The following is a 19,106-nucleotide window of genomic DNA, read 5'->3' as shown; positions in this document are numbered from 1 at the left end:
AAAAACCAAAAAAAAAATTCCAGTAAATAGCATCAGTTCTGTAGGCCGAAGCACCTTGTTAATGAGAGAGATCAGAGGAGAACAGCCAGACTGGTGGTTGAACCCGACAGAATGGTGTGTTGCAACAATGGTGTACAGAAAAGCCTCTCTGAATTTTCAATATGTGGAACCTTGAAGTGGATGGGCTACAGCAGCAGAAAATCGCAGCAGGTTCACCAGGTACCTAATAAAGAGGCCAGTGTGTGTATATTCTTTTATTCCTGATTATAAAAGGTTAAGTACTTCAGTTAGAAAGTTTGTACAATATCACAAAATGTCAATAATACTGGAACCTGTTTGGGATGTTAATTTTTTCTGTGCTATTTGTAATTCACTGACTAATTCATTTATACTAAACAGAAATTAATCTGCTGGAAGTAATCAGTGGCTCAGCCCTGACCCAAAATGTCAACCATCCTGATGCCTCCACAGATGCTGCTTGACCACAAAGTTGTTCCAGCATTTGAATTTTTGCTCCACGTTCCAGTATCTGCAGTCTCTTGTGACTCATTTGCAATAATGCAGGATCTGGAGTGGGGTCTCAACCCAAAATGGCCTCCATGGATCCTGGCTGGTGTACTGAGTCAGTCCAGCAGTTTATTTATATTAAAATTTGGTCAACTATATTTTATTAAATTAATCATAAACTTATTTATTTCTATAATAGTTTGTCACATAGATATATTAACTTAATACATATCAATTTACTTGTGTATTCAGACATTAATGAGGAATATTAAACACTTAGTAGTGAAGTTATAAACAATTCTCGAGTTGTATATAGGCCATCCTTTATTTGAATAGAGAACCATATTAAATAAACAATGAAGAGCTGATTTTTTCAAATCTTGCTGAAGGGAAGGTAGGCACATATGAGGTAAATGACTGGCAGCCTAATTTCAATTCTCAGTATTGATACTGGGAATAGAAACTACTCTAAAGACAATCGGAGATATGCTAACAGTTTCAATGATTTAGCTGGAGAGTGGTGAATATGTGGAATTTGTTGCCACAAGTGGCTGTGGAGTCCAAGTCATTGAGTATATTTAAGAAGGAAGTTGATAGATTCTTGATTAGTCACGGCATGAAGGAATATGGGGAGAAGGGAGGAGATTGGCTCTGAGAGGGAAAAGGATCAGCAAGGATGAAATTGCAGAACAGACTCGAAGGGCCAAATGTCCCAATTCAGCTCCTATGTCTTATGGTCTCACTTGTTTCTGAACAAATGCGCAATGCATTATTTTTTAATGTCTCTTCAGAGTACATCACACGGCTTGTCAGCAGGATCAAAGTGTAATATTTATTATTTATAGATAATCCTACATTTGAAATGCATATTTGTGCTATTTTCTGTGTGGATGTTGCATTGCTTGTAAACTGTAGAATTAATTGATATAAGTATAACTAGTAAACATGGGCCATTGTTTTCCTTTGGATATAAGATGGGGCTTAGACGACATTGGACTGTGAAAGTTAAATATCCACAATTTTGAAGAAAAGCATAATTCCTTGATGTTGGGTGTCAGACTTTATGAGAGTTATTATAGTGGCCCAAATGGTGTTGACTGATAGTGATCAGCTGCAAAGGGCATCGCAGACTACCATCCATTCACACCTCAGTACTTCCAGTCAGGTGAGATGAAAAGAAAAAAAGTGTCCCAACTGGTGGAGGTCAGATTTCTGGACTTACCTTAGAGCCCAAGAGAAGGACAGTGACATCCAGAAGAGAGGGTCTGGATGTACCTCATATCCAGTCCTCTTCATTCATTCAGGGTCTGACATACAAATGAAGACCATATTCATTTAAATCGAGTTGACAGTCCTGGAGAGAAAGCTAAGTTCTTAGCTTATTTTAATGTTCAATTATTTGTTAGCGATTTAATATCCCATTAAATAAATTTATTTGTGTTTTTTAACAGTAGTTTACTACTTCGAGTCAAATCAGCCTATTCTGAATCATTGATCAATGTATAAAAGCTGGCAAACTGTCAAAGCTCTGTGATGCATTTCAGGGGTGCTACCTCATGGTTTGATGCCCAAAACCTACTTGCCATTTAGATCTTGCTCTGTCTTGATGGATATTTGAATGATGCAGGAGGTCAGCCCATCTAGGACATGGATTTGCAAGTGGGTGGGGCAACAACAATATGGTTATTGCAAGGGGCAAGTATTGTAACTTTGTTTTGGCCAAATAGAGACTGGAGCTGGGTACACACAAGTGGGATGCTCTTGTATAGACTCTCTCTGAACTCAGTATATATTGACTTTTTTTTTATAATTTTAAGCACAAAGATTAACAGCAGGTGATTGAATGCAATTTGAAGGGTCACACTTGTATGACAGACATGGAGCAGTGGTTCCATTGAATCACATATTTCAGGGGAGGCCAACCTTTTACATTCCATGCGTCAGTTTTTTTCATGCACGAGTTCAGAGGCGATCTTTACACGCTCGAGTTCTATATTAACATATTTTAACAAGAATTGAATGGGGGTTCAAGAGTTGTATGGTGCATCTGAACTCGTGCGTGAAAAAACTGACGCATAGAATGTAAAAGGTTCACCACCCCTGCCATATTTACTTTGGGGGTTTATCTTAACTGACTAGACCATCAAATGTATTAAAATACTGTACCATAAATTCCAGTGTATAAGCTGAGAATTTGGCCCTAAATTTTGGTCCTAAAATTAGGGGGTCAGCTTATACAGAGGGTGCCAACTGTAGAAAAACAAATACATGGAAGGCAGGTCATATTTATTGGCTGTTTTTGAGTCAAATTGGTTCCACTGTCGATGCATGAATTCTTTGGTTCGTTTAAACTCACATCTTGTGGCTGGAGCAAACCACCGGGGATGACTGCAATGTCCATATTTTCAGCTTTCAATGCTGTTTTTGTTTCACCTGACAAGTGCGCTTTGAACATGTCCCAGACACGTAGTGACTTTTCCTTCATGAAATCTTCGGGACGTCGTCACCACACCTCTTTAACTCACTTCAAGCAACCCACTTCAACCATCCAGCAGCATTCCTGAATGTAAACAACACCCCACGGGAATGTTCTGAGCAATCTTTGTTTTTTGACTCAACACAAGATCACATCTATTCATAAATCAGGTGCACCAACTTCACATAGCTTTGAAATTTTCACTGACCTCACGGTGTTTTTCGTCCCATTTCAACGCTTGAACTCGAATCATTTCTCTGGTAACAACGTATCTGGATGATCACTGGTGATTCACCCACTCTAAAACTTTTCCTTCCAGTTCCGGCCACTGGTATGTTTTCCCGCAGTTTGCACATTTCGTCTTTGGTATTTCCCTCAGCGTGTCCTCTGCCTTTCTCCACTCTCTCTCGTTTATACTAAACTTCTTAGCAGCTGCAAAATTATTTGTTCCTTTAGCAAAATCAACAACCTTCAGCTTGAAGTCAGCATCATAACACATTTGTTTTACTCTTTTGTACACGGTACATACTGAGCGCACGTACTGATCCTGCCACCCCGTGTTATGTTTTAACGAGATTGCGATGGGCGCTAAATGGTTTCACGGGGGTTACATTTCAGAGGATTCTTTTCCATTGGAAACCTAATCCAAAATTTCCCTCCCTGATTTATTTATTAAGAATTTGCCTATAATGCTCTACAAAGTGTAGGCCTGTTTTCTTAGCAGGTACAGTTTCACAAACTTCCCAGGGTCCGGATCCGGCAAAGCTGAGTACCAGCATGTGAGATCTTGTGATCTTTTCTGGGTAAATCAAAAATGTCTACAAAACGGGTCGGCTTATACAAAGGTAACATGAAAAAGTCACTTTTATAACCTTGAAAATGGGGGGGTTGGCTTATTCTCCAGGTCCGCTTATACTCCGGAATATATAGTAGTTCATATCAATATTCTGAAAACCTATAAGGACATATCCTGGATATTTAAAATATACGTCTTTTATCACAGTATTGCGAAAGCTGACTCTTTAGGTGCACAAATACTTCAAATATAGATTGATAAAACAAATGTGCCTCTGGCCTAGTTTGTTTGATGCGCTATATCACAAAATAGGCAGTCTGGAACTTCCCTTGATCTCTGTTGTAAAGGTGTTAAACCTATTAGCTGAAGATGTCTAATGCCTCTTTTGAAGCAGGCTAATTAACTAACTGTTATCTGTAGATTTAGTGAACGCATACAGATTATCCAGTTACCAAATCATATCATGTTAATGGGCTGCCAGCAGCGGTAGTGGAGGCAGATACAACAGGTTCATTTAAGACACAAAAATACAACTGCAGATGCTGTGGATCAAAGAATACGTACACAACGCTGGAAGAACTCAGCAGGTCAGGCAGCATCTGTGAGAAAAGAGTAGCCAACATTTCGGGCAGAGACCCTTCATCAGGAAGAGACTCCTGGAAGGGTACATGGAGCTTAGAAAAATAGAAGGCTATGGATAAGTCGAGGTAGATCTAAGGTAAGGACATGTTTGTGCTTTGTGGGCTGAAGGGCCTTATTTGTGCTGCAGGTTTTCTATGTTTCTAAATGCTGTCCTATTATGAAATGGTTTCCTGGTCTCTTCACAGACATTGCTGTGTTTGTTTACATTGCTGTCTTTGTAAACACAAGACCAATTACCCTTTGTTACATTTGAACAGTTTGAAAGCTGGTTCATGGTTTTATGTTTGTCCTGGATCGGGCCTGTACTTTCATAGAAGTTTGTGAAGATTCAGCATGTTATCTTAAACTTTGACAAACTTCTAAAGATAAATAGTAGATGCAGCCCCGTCCATCACGGATAAAACCCTCCCCACCATTCAGCATGTCTACGGTGAACAGTGTTGCAGGAAAGCAGCATCCATCATCAAGGACCTCCATTATCCAGGCCATGCTCTCAACTCACTGGTGCCATCAGAAAATAGGTACAGGACTCTCACCACCGGGTTCAAGAACAGCTATTACCCATCAACTATCAGGCTTTTGAACCAGTGGGATAACTTCACTCACCTCAATACAGTCAGCCCTCCTTATCCGCAAATTCCGCATGTGTGAATTCAACCAACCGTGAATCGCGAAAACCCGGAAGTGCTCTTCCAGCACTTGTTGTTCGAGCATGTACAGACTTTTTTTTCTTGTCATTATTCCCTAAACAATGCAGTATAACAACTATTTACATAGCATTTACATTGTATTAGGTATTTTAAGTAATCTAGAGATGATTTAAAGTATATGGGAGGATGTGCGTGGGTTATCGTGGATCGGGATCGAAAAAAATAGGAAGTTCTCTTACTAAGTAAGTCGGAACAGGTACATCCAGTATTAATTAGCGTCAGTTAGTCAAACATTTGTCTTAGTATATAGTATATATTTTACCTTTCTATGCATATAAAGCATTTAAGAACGTATGTTTCAGTGCCGGGCTCGGGAACAGAAGTTCCCGAGTTCAGTCCAGTGACAGACTGCTCCTGTGTGCGCTCTCCACCATGCCAGATTGACATGGAGGATCAAAAACCCAAAACCCAATAATTAAACCACTGTATTACTTAGTAATAATTGTAGCTTTCATCGGGGCAGAGCCTTTCTCAATTTATCCTTTAAAATTGTTCCGATCGTTGACCGACGTAGCCTAACACTTTTCCAATGACTGCTGGCATTTCACCTCTTTCCGATCGCTTTATTATTTCAAATGTATTTTCAATCGTGATCGTGATTATTTTCGTGAACACAAACACTGCAGATTCGGATCTCTGCCGCTGGGTCCTAAAGTCCGCTGCATTGAGCCAGGTTGAATAAGGGACTTGAGCATCCGCAAATTTTGGTATCCGCAAGGGATCCCAGAACCAATCCCACGTGGATAAGGAGGGCTGACTGTATTGAACAGTTCCCACTACCTATGGACTCTCAAGGACTTTTCATCTCATTTTCTTGATATTTATTATTTATTTATTTATTATTACCATTTTGTTTGTTTTTTTTTGTATTTGCACAGTTTATTGTCTTTTGCACATTAGTTATTTGTCCATCTTTGTGTGCAGTTTTTCATTAATTCCATTGTGTTGCTTTGTATTTACTGTGAATGCCTGCAAGAAAATGAATCTCAGAGCACATGGTGGCACAAATATACTTCGATAATAAATTTGATTTGAACTTGAACTAATGGCTAATGTACTTAATACTTACGAATTCTGCTTTTCCCTAAATGCAGGTACTACCAGCAGGCCCAGTTCAGGGTCTGAGGACAAAATGAAGGGTTGTCTGTAAATCACACCCAGCCAGCTAGTTTCGATCATAGCCTGTAAGGTTGGCACAATATATCACTCTTTAGGAAGGAAGACAGGAGCAGTTTTGAATTCTAGTTTGTCATACTTTTGAGTTTAGGTGTTCATCTTCCTGTCTGCTACACTGGCGACTGCTTTGGTGCCTGCTTCATGCAACTACACTGAGCTTGTCAATTCTGTCAACTTTGCCTCTAATTTCCACCCTATCCTTAAATTCACTTGGTAATTTCTGGCACCTTTCTCAATCTGTCTGTCTCCATCTCTAGAGACAAGCTGTCAACCAACATCTTTTATAATGCTACTGACTCCCACAGTTATCCCTACTATACCTCTTCCCACCATGTCACCAGTATTTCCTTTTCTTAGTTTCTTCACTTCTGTCACACCTGCTCCCAGGATGCAACTTTCCTTTCCAGGATATCAGAGATGTCCTCCTCCATCAAGGAACGGGGTTTCCCTTCTTCCAGCATTGATGCTGCCCTTACCCGCATCTCCTCCACTTCCTGACCATCTGTGCTCACCCCATCTTCCTGCTGCCCTAACAGTGACACAGTTCCTCTTGTCCTCACCTACCACCCCACCAGCCTCTGCATCTAATGCATCACCCTCCGCAAATTCCGCCACATCCAAAGAGATCCTACCACCAAATACATCATTACCTCCCTCCCTCACTCTGCTTTCCTCAGGTATCACTCCCTCTGTGATTTCCTTGTCCATTCATCCCTCCCCACTAACCTCTCTCCTGATGCTTATCCCTGCATGTGGCATAAGTGCTACACCTGCCCATTCACGTCCTCCTTCACCTCCGGTCCCAAACAGTCCTTCCAAGTGAGGCAACACTTCACCTGCTTCACTTCATGGCCTCCTCTACATTGATGAAACCCATCATAAGTTGAGGACTGCTTCATCGAGCTCCTCCGCTCCATCCGCCAAAAGCAGAACTTCCTAGCGGCCAAACATTTTAATTTCCATTCCCATTCTGACATGTCAGTCCATGGCCTCCTTTGATGCTACAATGAGGCCACCCTCAGGATGGAGGACCAGCACCTTATATTCCATTTGGATAGCCTTCAATCTGATGGCATGAATATCAATTTCTCCTTCAGGTAAAAAAAAAACAGTTTTCTCAACCCTTCCCCTTCACGCTTCTTCTATTTCCCACGCTGGTCTCTTACCGCTGCTCACCTACCTATCACTCCCCCTCAGTCCCCTCCTCCTTCTCTTTCTTCTATGGTCTACTCCCTTCTCCTTATCAGTTTGTTTCTTCTCTAGCCCTTCACCTTTGCAACCCACCTGACTTAACCTTCGAGCTACCCCCTTTCACTTCCCCACACATTTTTATTCGGACATCTGCCCCCTTCTTTTTATTCCTGAAGAAGGGTCATGGCTGAAATGTCAAACTTTTATTCATTTCCATAGATGCTGCCTGACCCGCTACGTTCTTCCAGCATTTTGTGTATGTATCTTCCTCAGATGTCTAAGTGTTTTATTAAGACAGTAGATGGACATTATAGTCTATTTTTAGAAGAGCATGCTCAGGAATACAATTATAGCATTCCTACTTAATAGAATTGAACTTCTGTGCCTTTTACAAATGTATTTCCCCAAACTCAATAAAACTAATCTTAGATGACACGAACTATTTTCAAATCATGACTTGATAAATTTCATAGCAATGTATATCCACAAAGTACTGATTATGATACAATTCACTTTGTTTCTTTGATACAACTTACTGTTATACAAAATTTCCAGTATAAATTAAATACTTTGCATTCATATATTAACGGATGGCCTCCTTGAAGTGGAATCTGGAATCCCATCCATCATTCCATTTCCGTATCAACCCTAACCCACTTTCCGCTTTTGAGTCATTGTGGCACAAGCCAGGATCCCAGCAGGATTCCTGCAACAATATGGATGTTGCCTGAGTCTGAGGGAGTCAGATGGTTCTCACAGCAGGAATGTTGCAACAAGGCGTGAAATATTGAATGGAAATTTTGACAGGACAAAGTACTACACACCCCTTGGTATTGTAGTGTACTGGTAATCTGTACAGTTTATTTCACAGCTTGCCAACAATCAATTCAATTCTGGCTAACCACCGCACACTTCCACATGTCAAGAATCAAAATTGTTTCTTGTCATTCTTTGGTACACAAATGTAAAAGAGAACAAAGTGATCCTTACTCAAGATCTGGGGCAGCATATAATCAACACGATAAGCATAAAGAACACAAAAAAAACAGAATAAATATAAATACATAAGGTTAGCTTTGGTGCATAGACTGCTAGCATGCCTGCTTTATTTTGTCATCACAGCAGAAGAGATTTCAGAAGGTTTGCATCTGGGTTTGAGGCTGGATCTGGTGGAGTTGTGGGGAAAGAAGGCTGGCAGGCAAAGGCTGACTTCAAGGTGGTGGGGGTGGGGAGGGTGTTGGGCTGGGGAGAGCTGATTATTGCAACTAAGTTCAGGATGGAGTTTGGTGATGTGGGCCAGGTAAACAGTTAAGATGGACACCTGGGCAGGGCTGGGTGAACTGATGGTGAACAGAAATAGAGAGCACTGAGATCATTGAAAAATCAGGGGTTCAGCTGGTCAGAGCCTGTCTGTTCAGGGAATGTGATTGGTGTGTGGATGATATAAGCCAGGAATTTGTTGTCGTGTGGTCCAAGATAGACACTGTGTAATGAGAAGACAGCAGTTATTGCTGGAGTCACGTCAACTAATTTTCTTACAATCCTCTTGATCCAGCAAGTGACCAGTTCCCAGATGGCATCTAGATCATGCAAACCAGCTCAGAAATAGCTGTTCTCATATTTCACTTGGGGAAAAGAATCAGTTGCATAGCACTAATATAATTGTTACAATGTAATTGAATTTCTAAACTAATACTCTTCACTTAATTTCAACAGGTGACTGTTACCTCACAGAATGGTCTGTGTGGAGTTCTTGTCAGCTAACCTGTGTGAATAACCAAGATCTTGGTCACGGTGGAGTACAAGTACGGACTAAGGCAGTGATCATCCAAGCAATGGAAAACGAACACCTGTGCCCTGAGCAGACACTGGAAACCCGCTCATGTACAGGTGAGTACAGCTGACGCATTGTGCAACCAACGAAAACCCAAGCAGGTTCGCCATGAATTACTCTGATTGCAATTGACACTGATTAAAAATCTGTATGTCTTAAGTAGCATTACCTTTGTACTACCACCCCTATGCCGTTCACTCTAAGGTGATCCCAGTTAATATTGAAGAAGATTAAATCCCCTACTACTTTGACATATTATTCTTAAATCCCTCTATGATTTGTCTATATATCTGTTCGTCTATCTTCTGCTGACTGTCTTACATCCTCAGCAAAGAGATTGCATCCTTTAAGTTCCAAAGTTCTGTTCATCTTGTCTGATTTGAAGGACCTTCTCAGCTATCTGTCCTTGTTGCGACAGTACTGATATTCCTTAATCAGTATTGAAATCACCCCCTCAGCTACATTCCCTCTATACTATTCCTGATGATTGTGGAATGTTTGAATTGCCAGTCCTGTCCTCCTTTCAACCAGGTCTACCCGCATTAGCTGCTGCCAGTCTATAAAGGAATGCTCCCATCTCCTGGTTCTGTGTGGAATTACACTCACACATTTGAACTCCTCATGTCATTACTAGCAACACTATTCATATTTTTCTACCCACAGTGTAATGGGGAATTAAGGTGAAAATATTCAGCATTTTGTAAGATAAAACTTTAAAACTAATGTGTCTATTAGGTTTTGTCCATGAGATGGCTGGGAATTTGCATTGATTTGATACTGCCAAAAACTGAGGTTGCCACAGAAGTATATTTGTTTATGAATCACTTCCAATAGAAAAATTAAGTGGTAGATTAGACAGTATTTATTTTTAAGTATGCCAGTGAAGCCCAAACTTTGGCAAATTATTTGGTCATATTTTTGTATTGAACTAGAAAGGAACTGTATTATTTTACATCATATTCGGGACCACTAAGTACTTGAGCAAATGCTTTAGAAGTTCTCCTAAGGAAGTTGCTCAAAGTTAAAATAACAGTGGATTGCATTAATCAGCCATTGGTTGATCAGGGTAGCTATTTATTTGCAAAAACACCTTAAAAAAAACAAAAGCAATGCAAGAAAGTTGATGGGATTCCCTTTGGCTATTTTTTGGGACTGGAGACTGCTGCCAAGAACCTTCTGACTAGCATCAGTCACATGCCCATTAGACACTCCTCATGTTTAGCGAGAACAGTTTTTAAATAGTGTTAGTGGCCAAAATGTAGTAATTTTTATCACTGATAGTTGGGGATAATAAGCAGTAAGACAATTTGGAGCTGTTTTCTCTCATTGTGGTTTCAAGACTGAAGATCCCAGGAATGGCTGGGAGTGAAAATTAATTTCACTACTTCAACAAGTCAGGCACTATGAAGAATTTGAAGATGTCAACAACCATCTTAAATATTACAATGAAAACAAAGATTTAGAGGATGCATTCATCGAAAGCATTATTTGAAGACAGTCCATTATCTACACTATATGACTGCGCTGATTTTGTTATTTACATTTGATCAAAATAATACAGCAGCATACACTGGATAACTATTAGGAACTAATACACAGTTTTATAGTGCAGTAGTGTTCTAATTTGTTCTGTATTTCATTTAAGTACACAATTTGTCACTCAGCTAAAGGGTAGTTTGTCTTTTCTATACCTCTTTAGCTAGTTTCATGGAATTTCAGCTAATTTGGAGAGTCACTTAATCAGGCCAAAATAACTAGAATCAACTATATATATTTAGTTTGAGTGAAAACTTGCACTTGTTCCTTAATCACACTTTATTTGCTTGTACACTAAGAAAACAGCCTGGCCCCTGTCACTAAACTTTCTAAAATTTCATTTTGATACAGAAATTGAATAGCTGGATACAAATGTTGATCCAATGAAACTGTGCATGTCTGAATCCCATCATGTGCATATTTAAGGACCAATCATAATACACATTTTAGGTATTAATACCAATTAAATCTATGTGTTAAAGGCCAATAATGTTTTTGAATTAGTAAAATAACTGTCCAATAATAAGTGTTCCCCTAGAAACCTTCATTTGCATCTTTATCTTGTGTTGGTAGTTAGTTCCTCAGCTTGAACTGAGCAGTGAGCAAGGGAGAGTTAGGCTTTCAAGGTCTGTGCTCAGCCTGAATGTCTGCACTACGTCTGTGCCACGTCTGCTCCATTTCTCAGTCAGCTTTTCATTTTAACCCTTGTCTTGCTGAACTTGCATACTTAGCGAAGGTTGTACGAAGGGAAGTCCAGCTCTCAAGGTTTAGTTCAGCTTGAGACTGTACAGTGTCTGCACTGTCTTCTGTCAGCACACCATTTTAATTTTTTGCCTTGCTGCAGTTTCCAGGCCATTTATCTGATCGTACCAACAGTTTGAAAGAGCTTTCCATTTAGTCCTTTCACTTTCTGCTATTCGTGCAATTCCACTTTGAAAATTGTCACTGAGCTTGCTTCCGACATCTTTTCAAATTGTGCATTCCACATTTTAGCAAGTTAGCAGCGTAAAACAATATTTCAGTGTTTCCCTGGTGGAGTTTTAGAATAGATATTTTGCTTGCTACTTTTATTTTTCCTTTTCTAAACTGTTCTGATTCCTTTGTTTGTTAGGATGTCACAAATTCACTGCATCAGAATACCAACACTTAACTAATCCACCACCGGCAAGCATGGCCATGCTGACTTAATAAATGCAGTTCCTTCCCACAATCTGCCCGTATCTCCTTAACTTTAAGTGCTTATAGTGGTGCATTTCTTTCAAAGTTTAAAGTAAAATTATTATAAAAGTACATATATGTCACCAGATACAATGCATTTTGGTTAATTGGGCCATTAATTAATTGGAACAGCCACTTACTTGAGGTAACTCTTAAAGAACAAAAAACAAATTGAGAAAATAGCCAGGATTCCCTTTGTTTATTTGGGATGCTATGTGGCTTAGTTGAAGCAGGAGACTGTTGTCAAACACTTTCTAACTAGTGTCAGTCGCATGCACATTGTGTGGCTTAGACAAATTGGAAGAATGGGCAAAAAAGCAGCAGATGGAATAGAGTGTTGATTAAATATATGATAATATATTTTGATAAAAGGAATAACAGTGTGGACTATTATCTAAATGGGGGAAGGTTCAAACATCAGAGGTGCAGAGGGACTTAGGAGACCTCATGCAAGACTCCCAGAAGGTTAATTTACAGGTGGAGACTGTGGTAAAGAGGACAAATGCAATGGCAGCATTTATTTCAAGGGGAATAGAATATAAAAGCGAAGAGATATTGCTGAGGTTTTATACAACACTAGTCAGGCTGCACTTAGTGTATTGTCAACAGTTTTGGGCCCCATATCTCAGAAAGGATGTATTGTCATTGTAGAGAGTCCAGAGGAGAGTATATGAGAATGATTCTGGTAATGAATGGGGTTAACATATGAGAAGCGTTTGGCAGCTTTGGGCCTGAACTGACTAGAGTTTAGAAGAATGTGGAGGGATCTCATTGAAACCTTCTAAATGTTGAAGGGACTAGATAGGGTGGATGTGGAGAGGATGTTTCATATGGTGAGGGTATCCAGAACTAGAGGGCACAGCCCCAAAATTGAGGGGCAACCTTTTAGAATGGAGGTAAGGAGGAATCAGTTTAATCAGAGAGTAGTGATTTTGTGGAATGCTCTGCTACAAACCGCTGTGGAGGCTAAGTCTGTGGGTATATTTAAGGCGTAATTTGATCATTTCATGATCGATCAGGGCATCAAAGGATAAGGTGAGAAGCCATGTGAATGGGGTTCAGTGGGATCCAAGATCAGCCATGATGGATCCAAGACCACCCACTTCAAGATAGTGATGGTACGAATTGGAGGAGATGGCAGTTGAATGCGTGGCTGAGGAGTTGGTGCAGGGGGCAGGGTTTTAGATTTTTGGACCATTGGGATCTCTTCCGGGGAAGGTGGGACCTGTACAGATTGGATGGGTTGCACCTGAACTGGAGGGGGAGCAATATCCTTGCTGGTAGGTTTGCTAGCATGGTTCGGGTGAGTTTAAACCAATTTGCAAGGGGGATGGGACCCGGAGCGATAGAGCAGTGAAAGAAGTGCATGGAGTAAAGCCAGATCTAACATATAGAGAGGCTTTGAGGAAAGAGAAGCAGAATAAAGGGTGTAAAGGTAGTAAGGTAGAAGGGCTAAAGTGTGTGTACTTCAATGCAAGAAGCATCAGGAACAAAGGTGATGAACTGAGAGCTTGGATACATACATGGAATTATGATGTAGTGGCCATTACGGAGACTTGGCTGGCACCAGGGCAGGAATGGATTCTCAATATTCCTGGATTTCAGTGCTTTAAAAGGGATAAAGAGAGGGGGAAAGGGGAGGAGGATACTATTATTGGTGCATTACTGGTCAGCAATACTATTACAGCTGCAGAAAGGGTGGGTAATGTAGCAGGATCCTCTTTTGAGTCAGTATGGGTGGAAGTCAGGAACAGGAAGGGAGCAGTTACTCTACTGGGGGTATTCTATAGGCCCCCTGGTAGCAGCAGAGATACCGAAGAGCAGAATGGGAGGAAGATTTTGGAAAGGTGCAAAAATAACAGGGTTGTTATCATGAGTGACCTTAACTTCCCTAATAGCGATTGGCACTTGATTAGTTCCAAGGGTTTAGATGGGGCAGAGTTTGTTAAGTGTGTCCAGGATGGATTCCTGTCACAGTATGTTGACAGGCCGACTAGGGGGAATGCCATACTAGATCTAGTATTAGGTAAAGAACCAGGTCAGGTCACAGATCTGTCAGTGGGTGAGCATCTGGGGACAGTGACCACTGCTCCCTGACCTTTAGCATTATCATGGGAAAGGATAGAATCAGAGAGGACAGGAAAATTTTTAATTGGGGAAGGGCAAATTATGAGGCTATAAGGCTGGAACTTGTGGGTGTGAATTGGGATGATGTTTTTGCAGGGAAATGTACTATGGACATGTTGTCGATGTTTAGGGATATCTCACAGGATGTGAGGGATAAATTTGTCCCGGTGAGGAAGATAAAGAATGGTAGGGTGAAGGAACCATGGGTGACAACTGAAGTGGAAAATCTAGTCAGGTGGAAGAAGGCAGCATACACGAGGTTTAGGAAGCAAGGATCAGATGGGTCTATTGAGGAATATAGGGTAGCAAGAAAGGAGCTTAAGAAGGGTCTGTGAAGAACAAGAAGGGGGCATGAGAAGGCCTTGGCGAGTAGGGTAAAGGAAAACCCCAAAACACTCTTCAATTATGTGAAGAACAAAAGGATAACAGGAGTGAAGGTAGGACCAATTAGAGATAAAAGTGGAAAGATGTGCCTGGAGGCTGTGGAAGTGAGTGAGGCCCTCAGTGAATACTTCTCTTTGGTATTCACCACTGAGAGGGAACTTGATGACGGTGAGGACAATATGAGTGAGGTAGATGTTCTGGAGCATGTTAATATTAAGGGAAAGGAGGTGTTGGAGTTGTTAAAATTCATTAGGACGGATAAGTCCCCGGGGCCTGATGGAGTATTCCCCAGGCTGCTCCATGAGGCAAGGGAAGAGATTGTTGAACCTCTGGCTAGGATCTTTATGTCCTCATTGTCCATGGGATTGGTACCAGAGGATTGGAGGGAGGCGAATGTTGTCCCCTTGTTCAAAAAAGGTAGTAGGGATAATCGAGGTAATTATAGACCAGTGAGCCTTACATCTGAGGTGGGAAAGCTGTTGGAAAAGATTCTTAGAGATAGGATCTATGGGTATTTAGAGAATCATGGTCTGATCAGGGACAGTCAGCATGGCATTGTGAAGGGCAGATCGTGCCTAACAAGCCTGATAGAGTTCTTTGAGGAGATGACCTGGCAAATAGATGAGGGTAGTGCAGTGGATGTGATCTACATGGATTTTAGTAAGGCATTTAACAAGGTTCCACACGGTAGGCTTATTCAGAAAGTCAGAAGGCATGGGATCCAGGGAAGTTTGGACAGGTGGATTCAGAATTGGCTTGCCTGCAGAAGGCAGAAGGTTGTGGTGGAGGGAGTACATTCAGATTGGAGGGTTGTGACTAGTGGTGTCCCACAAGGATCTGTTCTGGGACCTCTACTTTTTGTGATTTTTATTAACGACCTGGATGTGGGGGTAGAAGGGTGGATTGGCAAGTTTGCAGATGACACAAAGGTTGGTGGTGTTATGGATACTGTACAGGATTGTCGAAGATTGCAGAGAGACATTGATAGGATGCAGAAGTGGGCTGAGAAGTGGAAGATGAAGTTCAACCCAGCGAAGTGTGAGTTGGTACACTTTGGAAGGACAAACTCCAAGGCAGAGTACAAAGTAAATGGCAGGATACTTGGTAGTGTGGAGGAGCAGAGGGATCTGGGGGTACATGTCCACAGATCCCTGAAAGTTGCCTCACAGGTAGATTGGGTAGTTAAGAAAACTTATGGGGTGTTAGCTTTCATAAGTCGAGGGATAGAGTTTAAGAGTCGCGATGTAATGATGCAGCTGTATAAAACTATAGTTAGGGCACACTTAGAGTACTGTGTCCAGTTCTGGTTTCCTCACTATAGAAAGGATGTGGAAGCATTGGAAAGGGTACAGAGGAGATTTGCCAGGATGCTGCCTGGTTGGAGAGTATGGATTATGATCAAAGATTAAGGGAGCTAGGGCTTTACTCTTTGGAGAGGTGTGAGGATGAGAGGAGACATGATAGAGGTGTACAAGATATTAAGAGGAATAGACAGAGTGGACAGCCAGCGCCTCTTCCCCAGGGCACCACTGCTCAGTACAAGAGGACATGGCTATAAGGTAAGGGGAGGGAAGTTCAAGGGGGATATTAGAAGAAGGTGTTTCACTCAGAGAGTGGTTGGTGTGTGGAATGCACTGCCTTAGTCAGTGGTGGAGGCAGATACACTAGTAAAGTTTAAGAGACTACTAGACAGGTATATGGAGGAATTTAAGGTGGGGGGTTATATGGGAGGCAGGGTTTGAGGGTCAGCACAACATTGTGGGCCAAAGGGCCTGTAATGTGCTGTACTATTCTTTGTTCTATGTGTAACCCCCTGGGTCGCCTCAGGCTCGCTCAGCTTGTTCCCATCTACGGGGAGCAGCCTTCAGCCCCGCCAAACTGGGTAATCAGCTGGCGTGGATGCTGTGCGATGTCCCCGCCTCGCCCAAAAACAGACAGTACACCATATGCAATTAAATAAGTACAATTTATAAAGGTTACTATAACTAAGTGATTAATAACGATACAGTATATATGAAGGAAAAAAAAAGAAAAGGCGCCAAACTTATCAAAGTCCAAACCACTTCGTGCACAACCGTTGGAGCTCAATTACTGAAGTCTTCTGGCCACCATTCGATCCCCTCCGAACTCCTCGACTCACAGCTTAGGACCATCTGAAGTGGTCAGCCAAGCACATCTAGCTTCATCTCCTCTCCTCGGAGTACCTCCTGGCCTCGGACCCCCGCTTGGGGTCCGTTCCTTGCCCAGTTTACAGCATGGCGTCCTCTCTCTCTCACCCCCTCGCGCCCATCTGCCCAAAAGCCCGCCAACAATAGCTTACAGACTCAGAAGAAAGAACAACATTAATCCCAATTGGTTTACAAAGGAATACAATTCTCGTTATCAGTAAACTTTAACCCAAACAAGCTTCCAGCACTCTCTCGCAACAAAGAAGCATTCCTACTTTTAACAAAACAAAGAAGCCATTTTGATTACATACACAGTAACAAAGAAAAAAGAAGAAACCCCCTTTACATATGTTCTTATGGGCTAATGGCTGTTAGACACTAAAGAAAACAGTTTTAAAAATACCATCACTTACATGTTTGTGATCAAAAAGCTGTGATTTTTGTCATTGACTTTTGGCAAGACGTGAACAGACAATTCAGTACTAGTTTGCTCACTTAAGTTTCAAGAATTCAGATTGGTGCTGCCAGAAATGTGCAGGAGTGAAAGTGAAATGGTTTCACTACTTCAGCAAGTTAACATTATGAAGAATTTGAAGGTATTGACAATCATCTTGAATGTTGCAATTATTGTTGACAGCACTATTTCAAGGCAGTCCACTATCGGCCTTCAGTGTCTACACTGATTTTGTTCATTTATTGTCAATCAAAAGAACACGTCAGTATACACTGAATGAATTCCTCCATCAATAACTATTAGGCACTAATACACAGTTTTATAGTACTGTAGTAGTTTTTGTAATGTTTTAATTTATACTGAATTTCATTTACATACATAATTTGTTTCACAGTTAAATGGTAGTTTGCATTTTTTATACCTTTTTATCTATTTCCTTGAAAGTTCAGCTAATTGGGAAAACTGCTTAATTGGGCCAAAATGCATCGGTGCAATTTAAAATGGCACTGATGAAACACAACGACACCTTACTGACAGCAAACAAAACTATTAACTACATTATTAATCACTTTATTTTGAAAAATGATCACTGCAATCAATAGCCTTTAACTTCCCTTTTGGATTTGAGTTGTTGAACCGGCTGTACGGCCTGGCATTTTTGCATTCTGAACTGTGAAATTATTTTCATGAACTTTAGTTCTGAATTTTATTTGCTTACTTTTTATTGTTTGTCACGATTTGTCCTTTTTGCACATTGGGTATTTGATAGTCTTTTTTGTAATTAATTCTGTTTCTTTGTGGCTACTTGTAAGGTTGTATATAGTATGCATGCTTTCATAATAAATGTACTTTGAACATTGGTCCCGATGTGTCCCAATTAACCGGAATCCATTGTATTGTCGTGAGATTTGTTTCTTGCAAATTTTGACAGGGAAATAAATAAGCAGAATAGAATTGATAAAAAATATAAGCAACAAAGACTGCCTAATGGCCAATGTACAAAAGAAGATAAATCCTGTAAATAATACAAAATAAAAAAATAATACTGAGTTGTAGAGTTCTTGAAAGTGAGTGTGTAGGTTATGGATGAAAACACAAAATGCTGGCAGAACTCAGCAGGCCAGACAGCATCTATGGGAGGAGGTAGTGATGACATTTTGGGCCAAAACCCTTCATCACTTCACTCCTGATGAAGGGTTTCGGCCCGAAACGTCGTCACTACCTCCTCCCACAGATGTGGTCTGGCCTGCTGAGTTCTGCCAGCATTTTTTGTTTTTATTTATTGCCAGCATCTGCAGATTCACTCGTGTGCCTGTGTAGGTTATGGAACCAGTTCAGCACTGAGGTGAGTTAAGTTATCCATGTTGGTTCAGGAACATGATGTTGTAGGGTATTAACTGCTCCTGAACCTGGTGGTCTGGGACCTAAGGTTCCTGTACCTCCTACCCAATATAGTAGCGAGAAGAGAGCATAGCCTAAATGATGGGAGTTCGTGTTGATGGATGCTGCTTTCTTTTGGAAGGCTCCTCATAATGGTGCTCAGAGATGGAGAGGGGGCTTTGCCTGTGATGTACACGACTGTATCCACCACTTTTTGTAGAGTTTTCTGATCCAGGGTATTTGACTTTCCATACCAGGCCATGATACAACCACTATGCATCTGTAGAAGTCTGACAAAGTTTTATATGACATGTTGAATCTGCGCTGACTTCTAAGGAAGTAGAGCTGCTGTAATGGTACTGGGACAGGTGCTGCTCCCAGAACAGATCCCCTGATACGGTAGCACCCAGGAATTTAAAGTTACTGACCCTTTTTACCTCCATTTCCATAATGAAGACTGGCTCATGGAGCTCTGGCTTCTTCCTCCTGTAGTCAATAATTGTTTTT

General features: G+C 41.0%; 1 protein-coding gene across 1 annotated transcript in view; it reads left to right on the top strand.

Moving 5' to 3' along the window:
• Positions 1-19,106, top strand: part of thsd7aa (thrombospondin, type I, domain containing 7Aa) — a 406,075-nt gene that overhangs the window by 365,145 nt on the left and 21,824 nt on the right. The window contains exon 23 of the mRNA XM_059972618.1: positions 9,215-9,388. Coding sequence (XP_059828601.1) covers positions 9,215-9,388 — 174 coding nt within the window. The remainder of the gene's footprint in view (positions 1-9,214; positions 9,389-19,106) is intronic.

Source organism: Hypanus sabinus, chromosome 6, assembly GCF_030144855.1.
Source record: "Hypanus sabinus isolate sHypSab1 chromosome 6, sHypSab1.hap1, whole genome shotgun sequence".
NCBI classification, from domain to species: domain Eukaryota; kingdom Metazoa; phylum Chordata; class Chondrichthyes; order Myliobatiformes; family Dasyatidae; genus Hypanus; species Hypanus sabinus.
The sequence above is the reverse complement of the archived record's forward strand: the minus strand, read 5'-3'. Positions and strand labels throughout refer to the sequence as shown.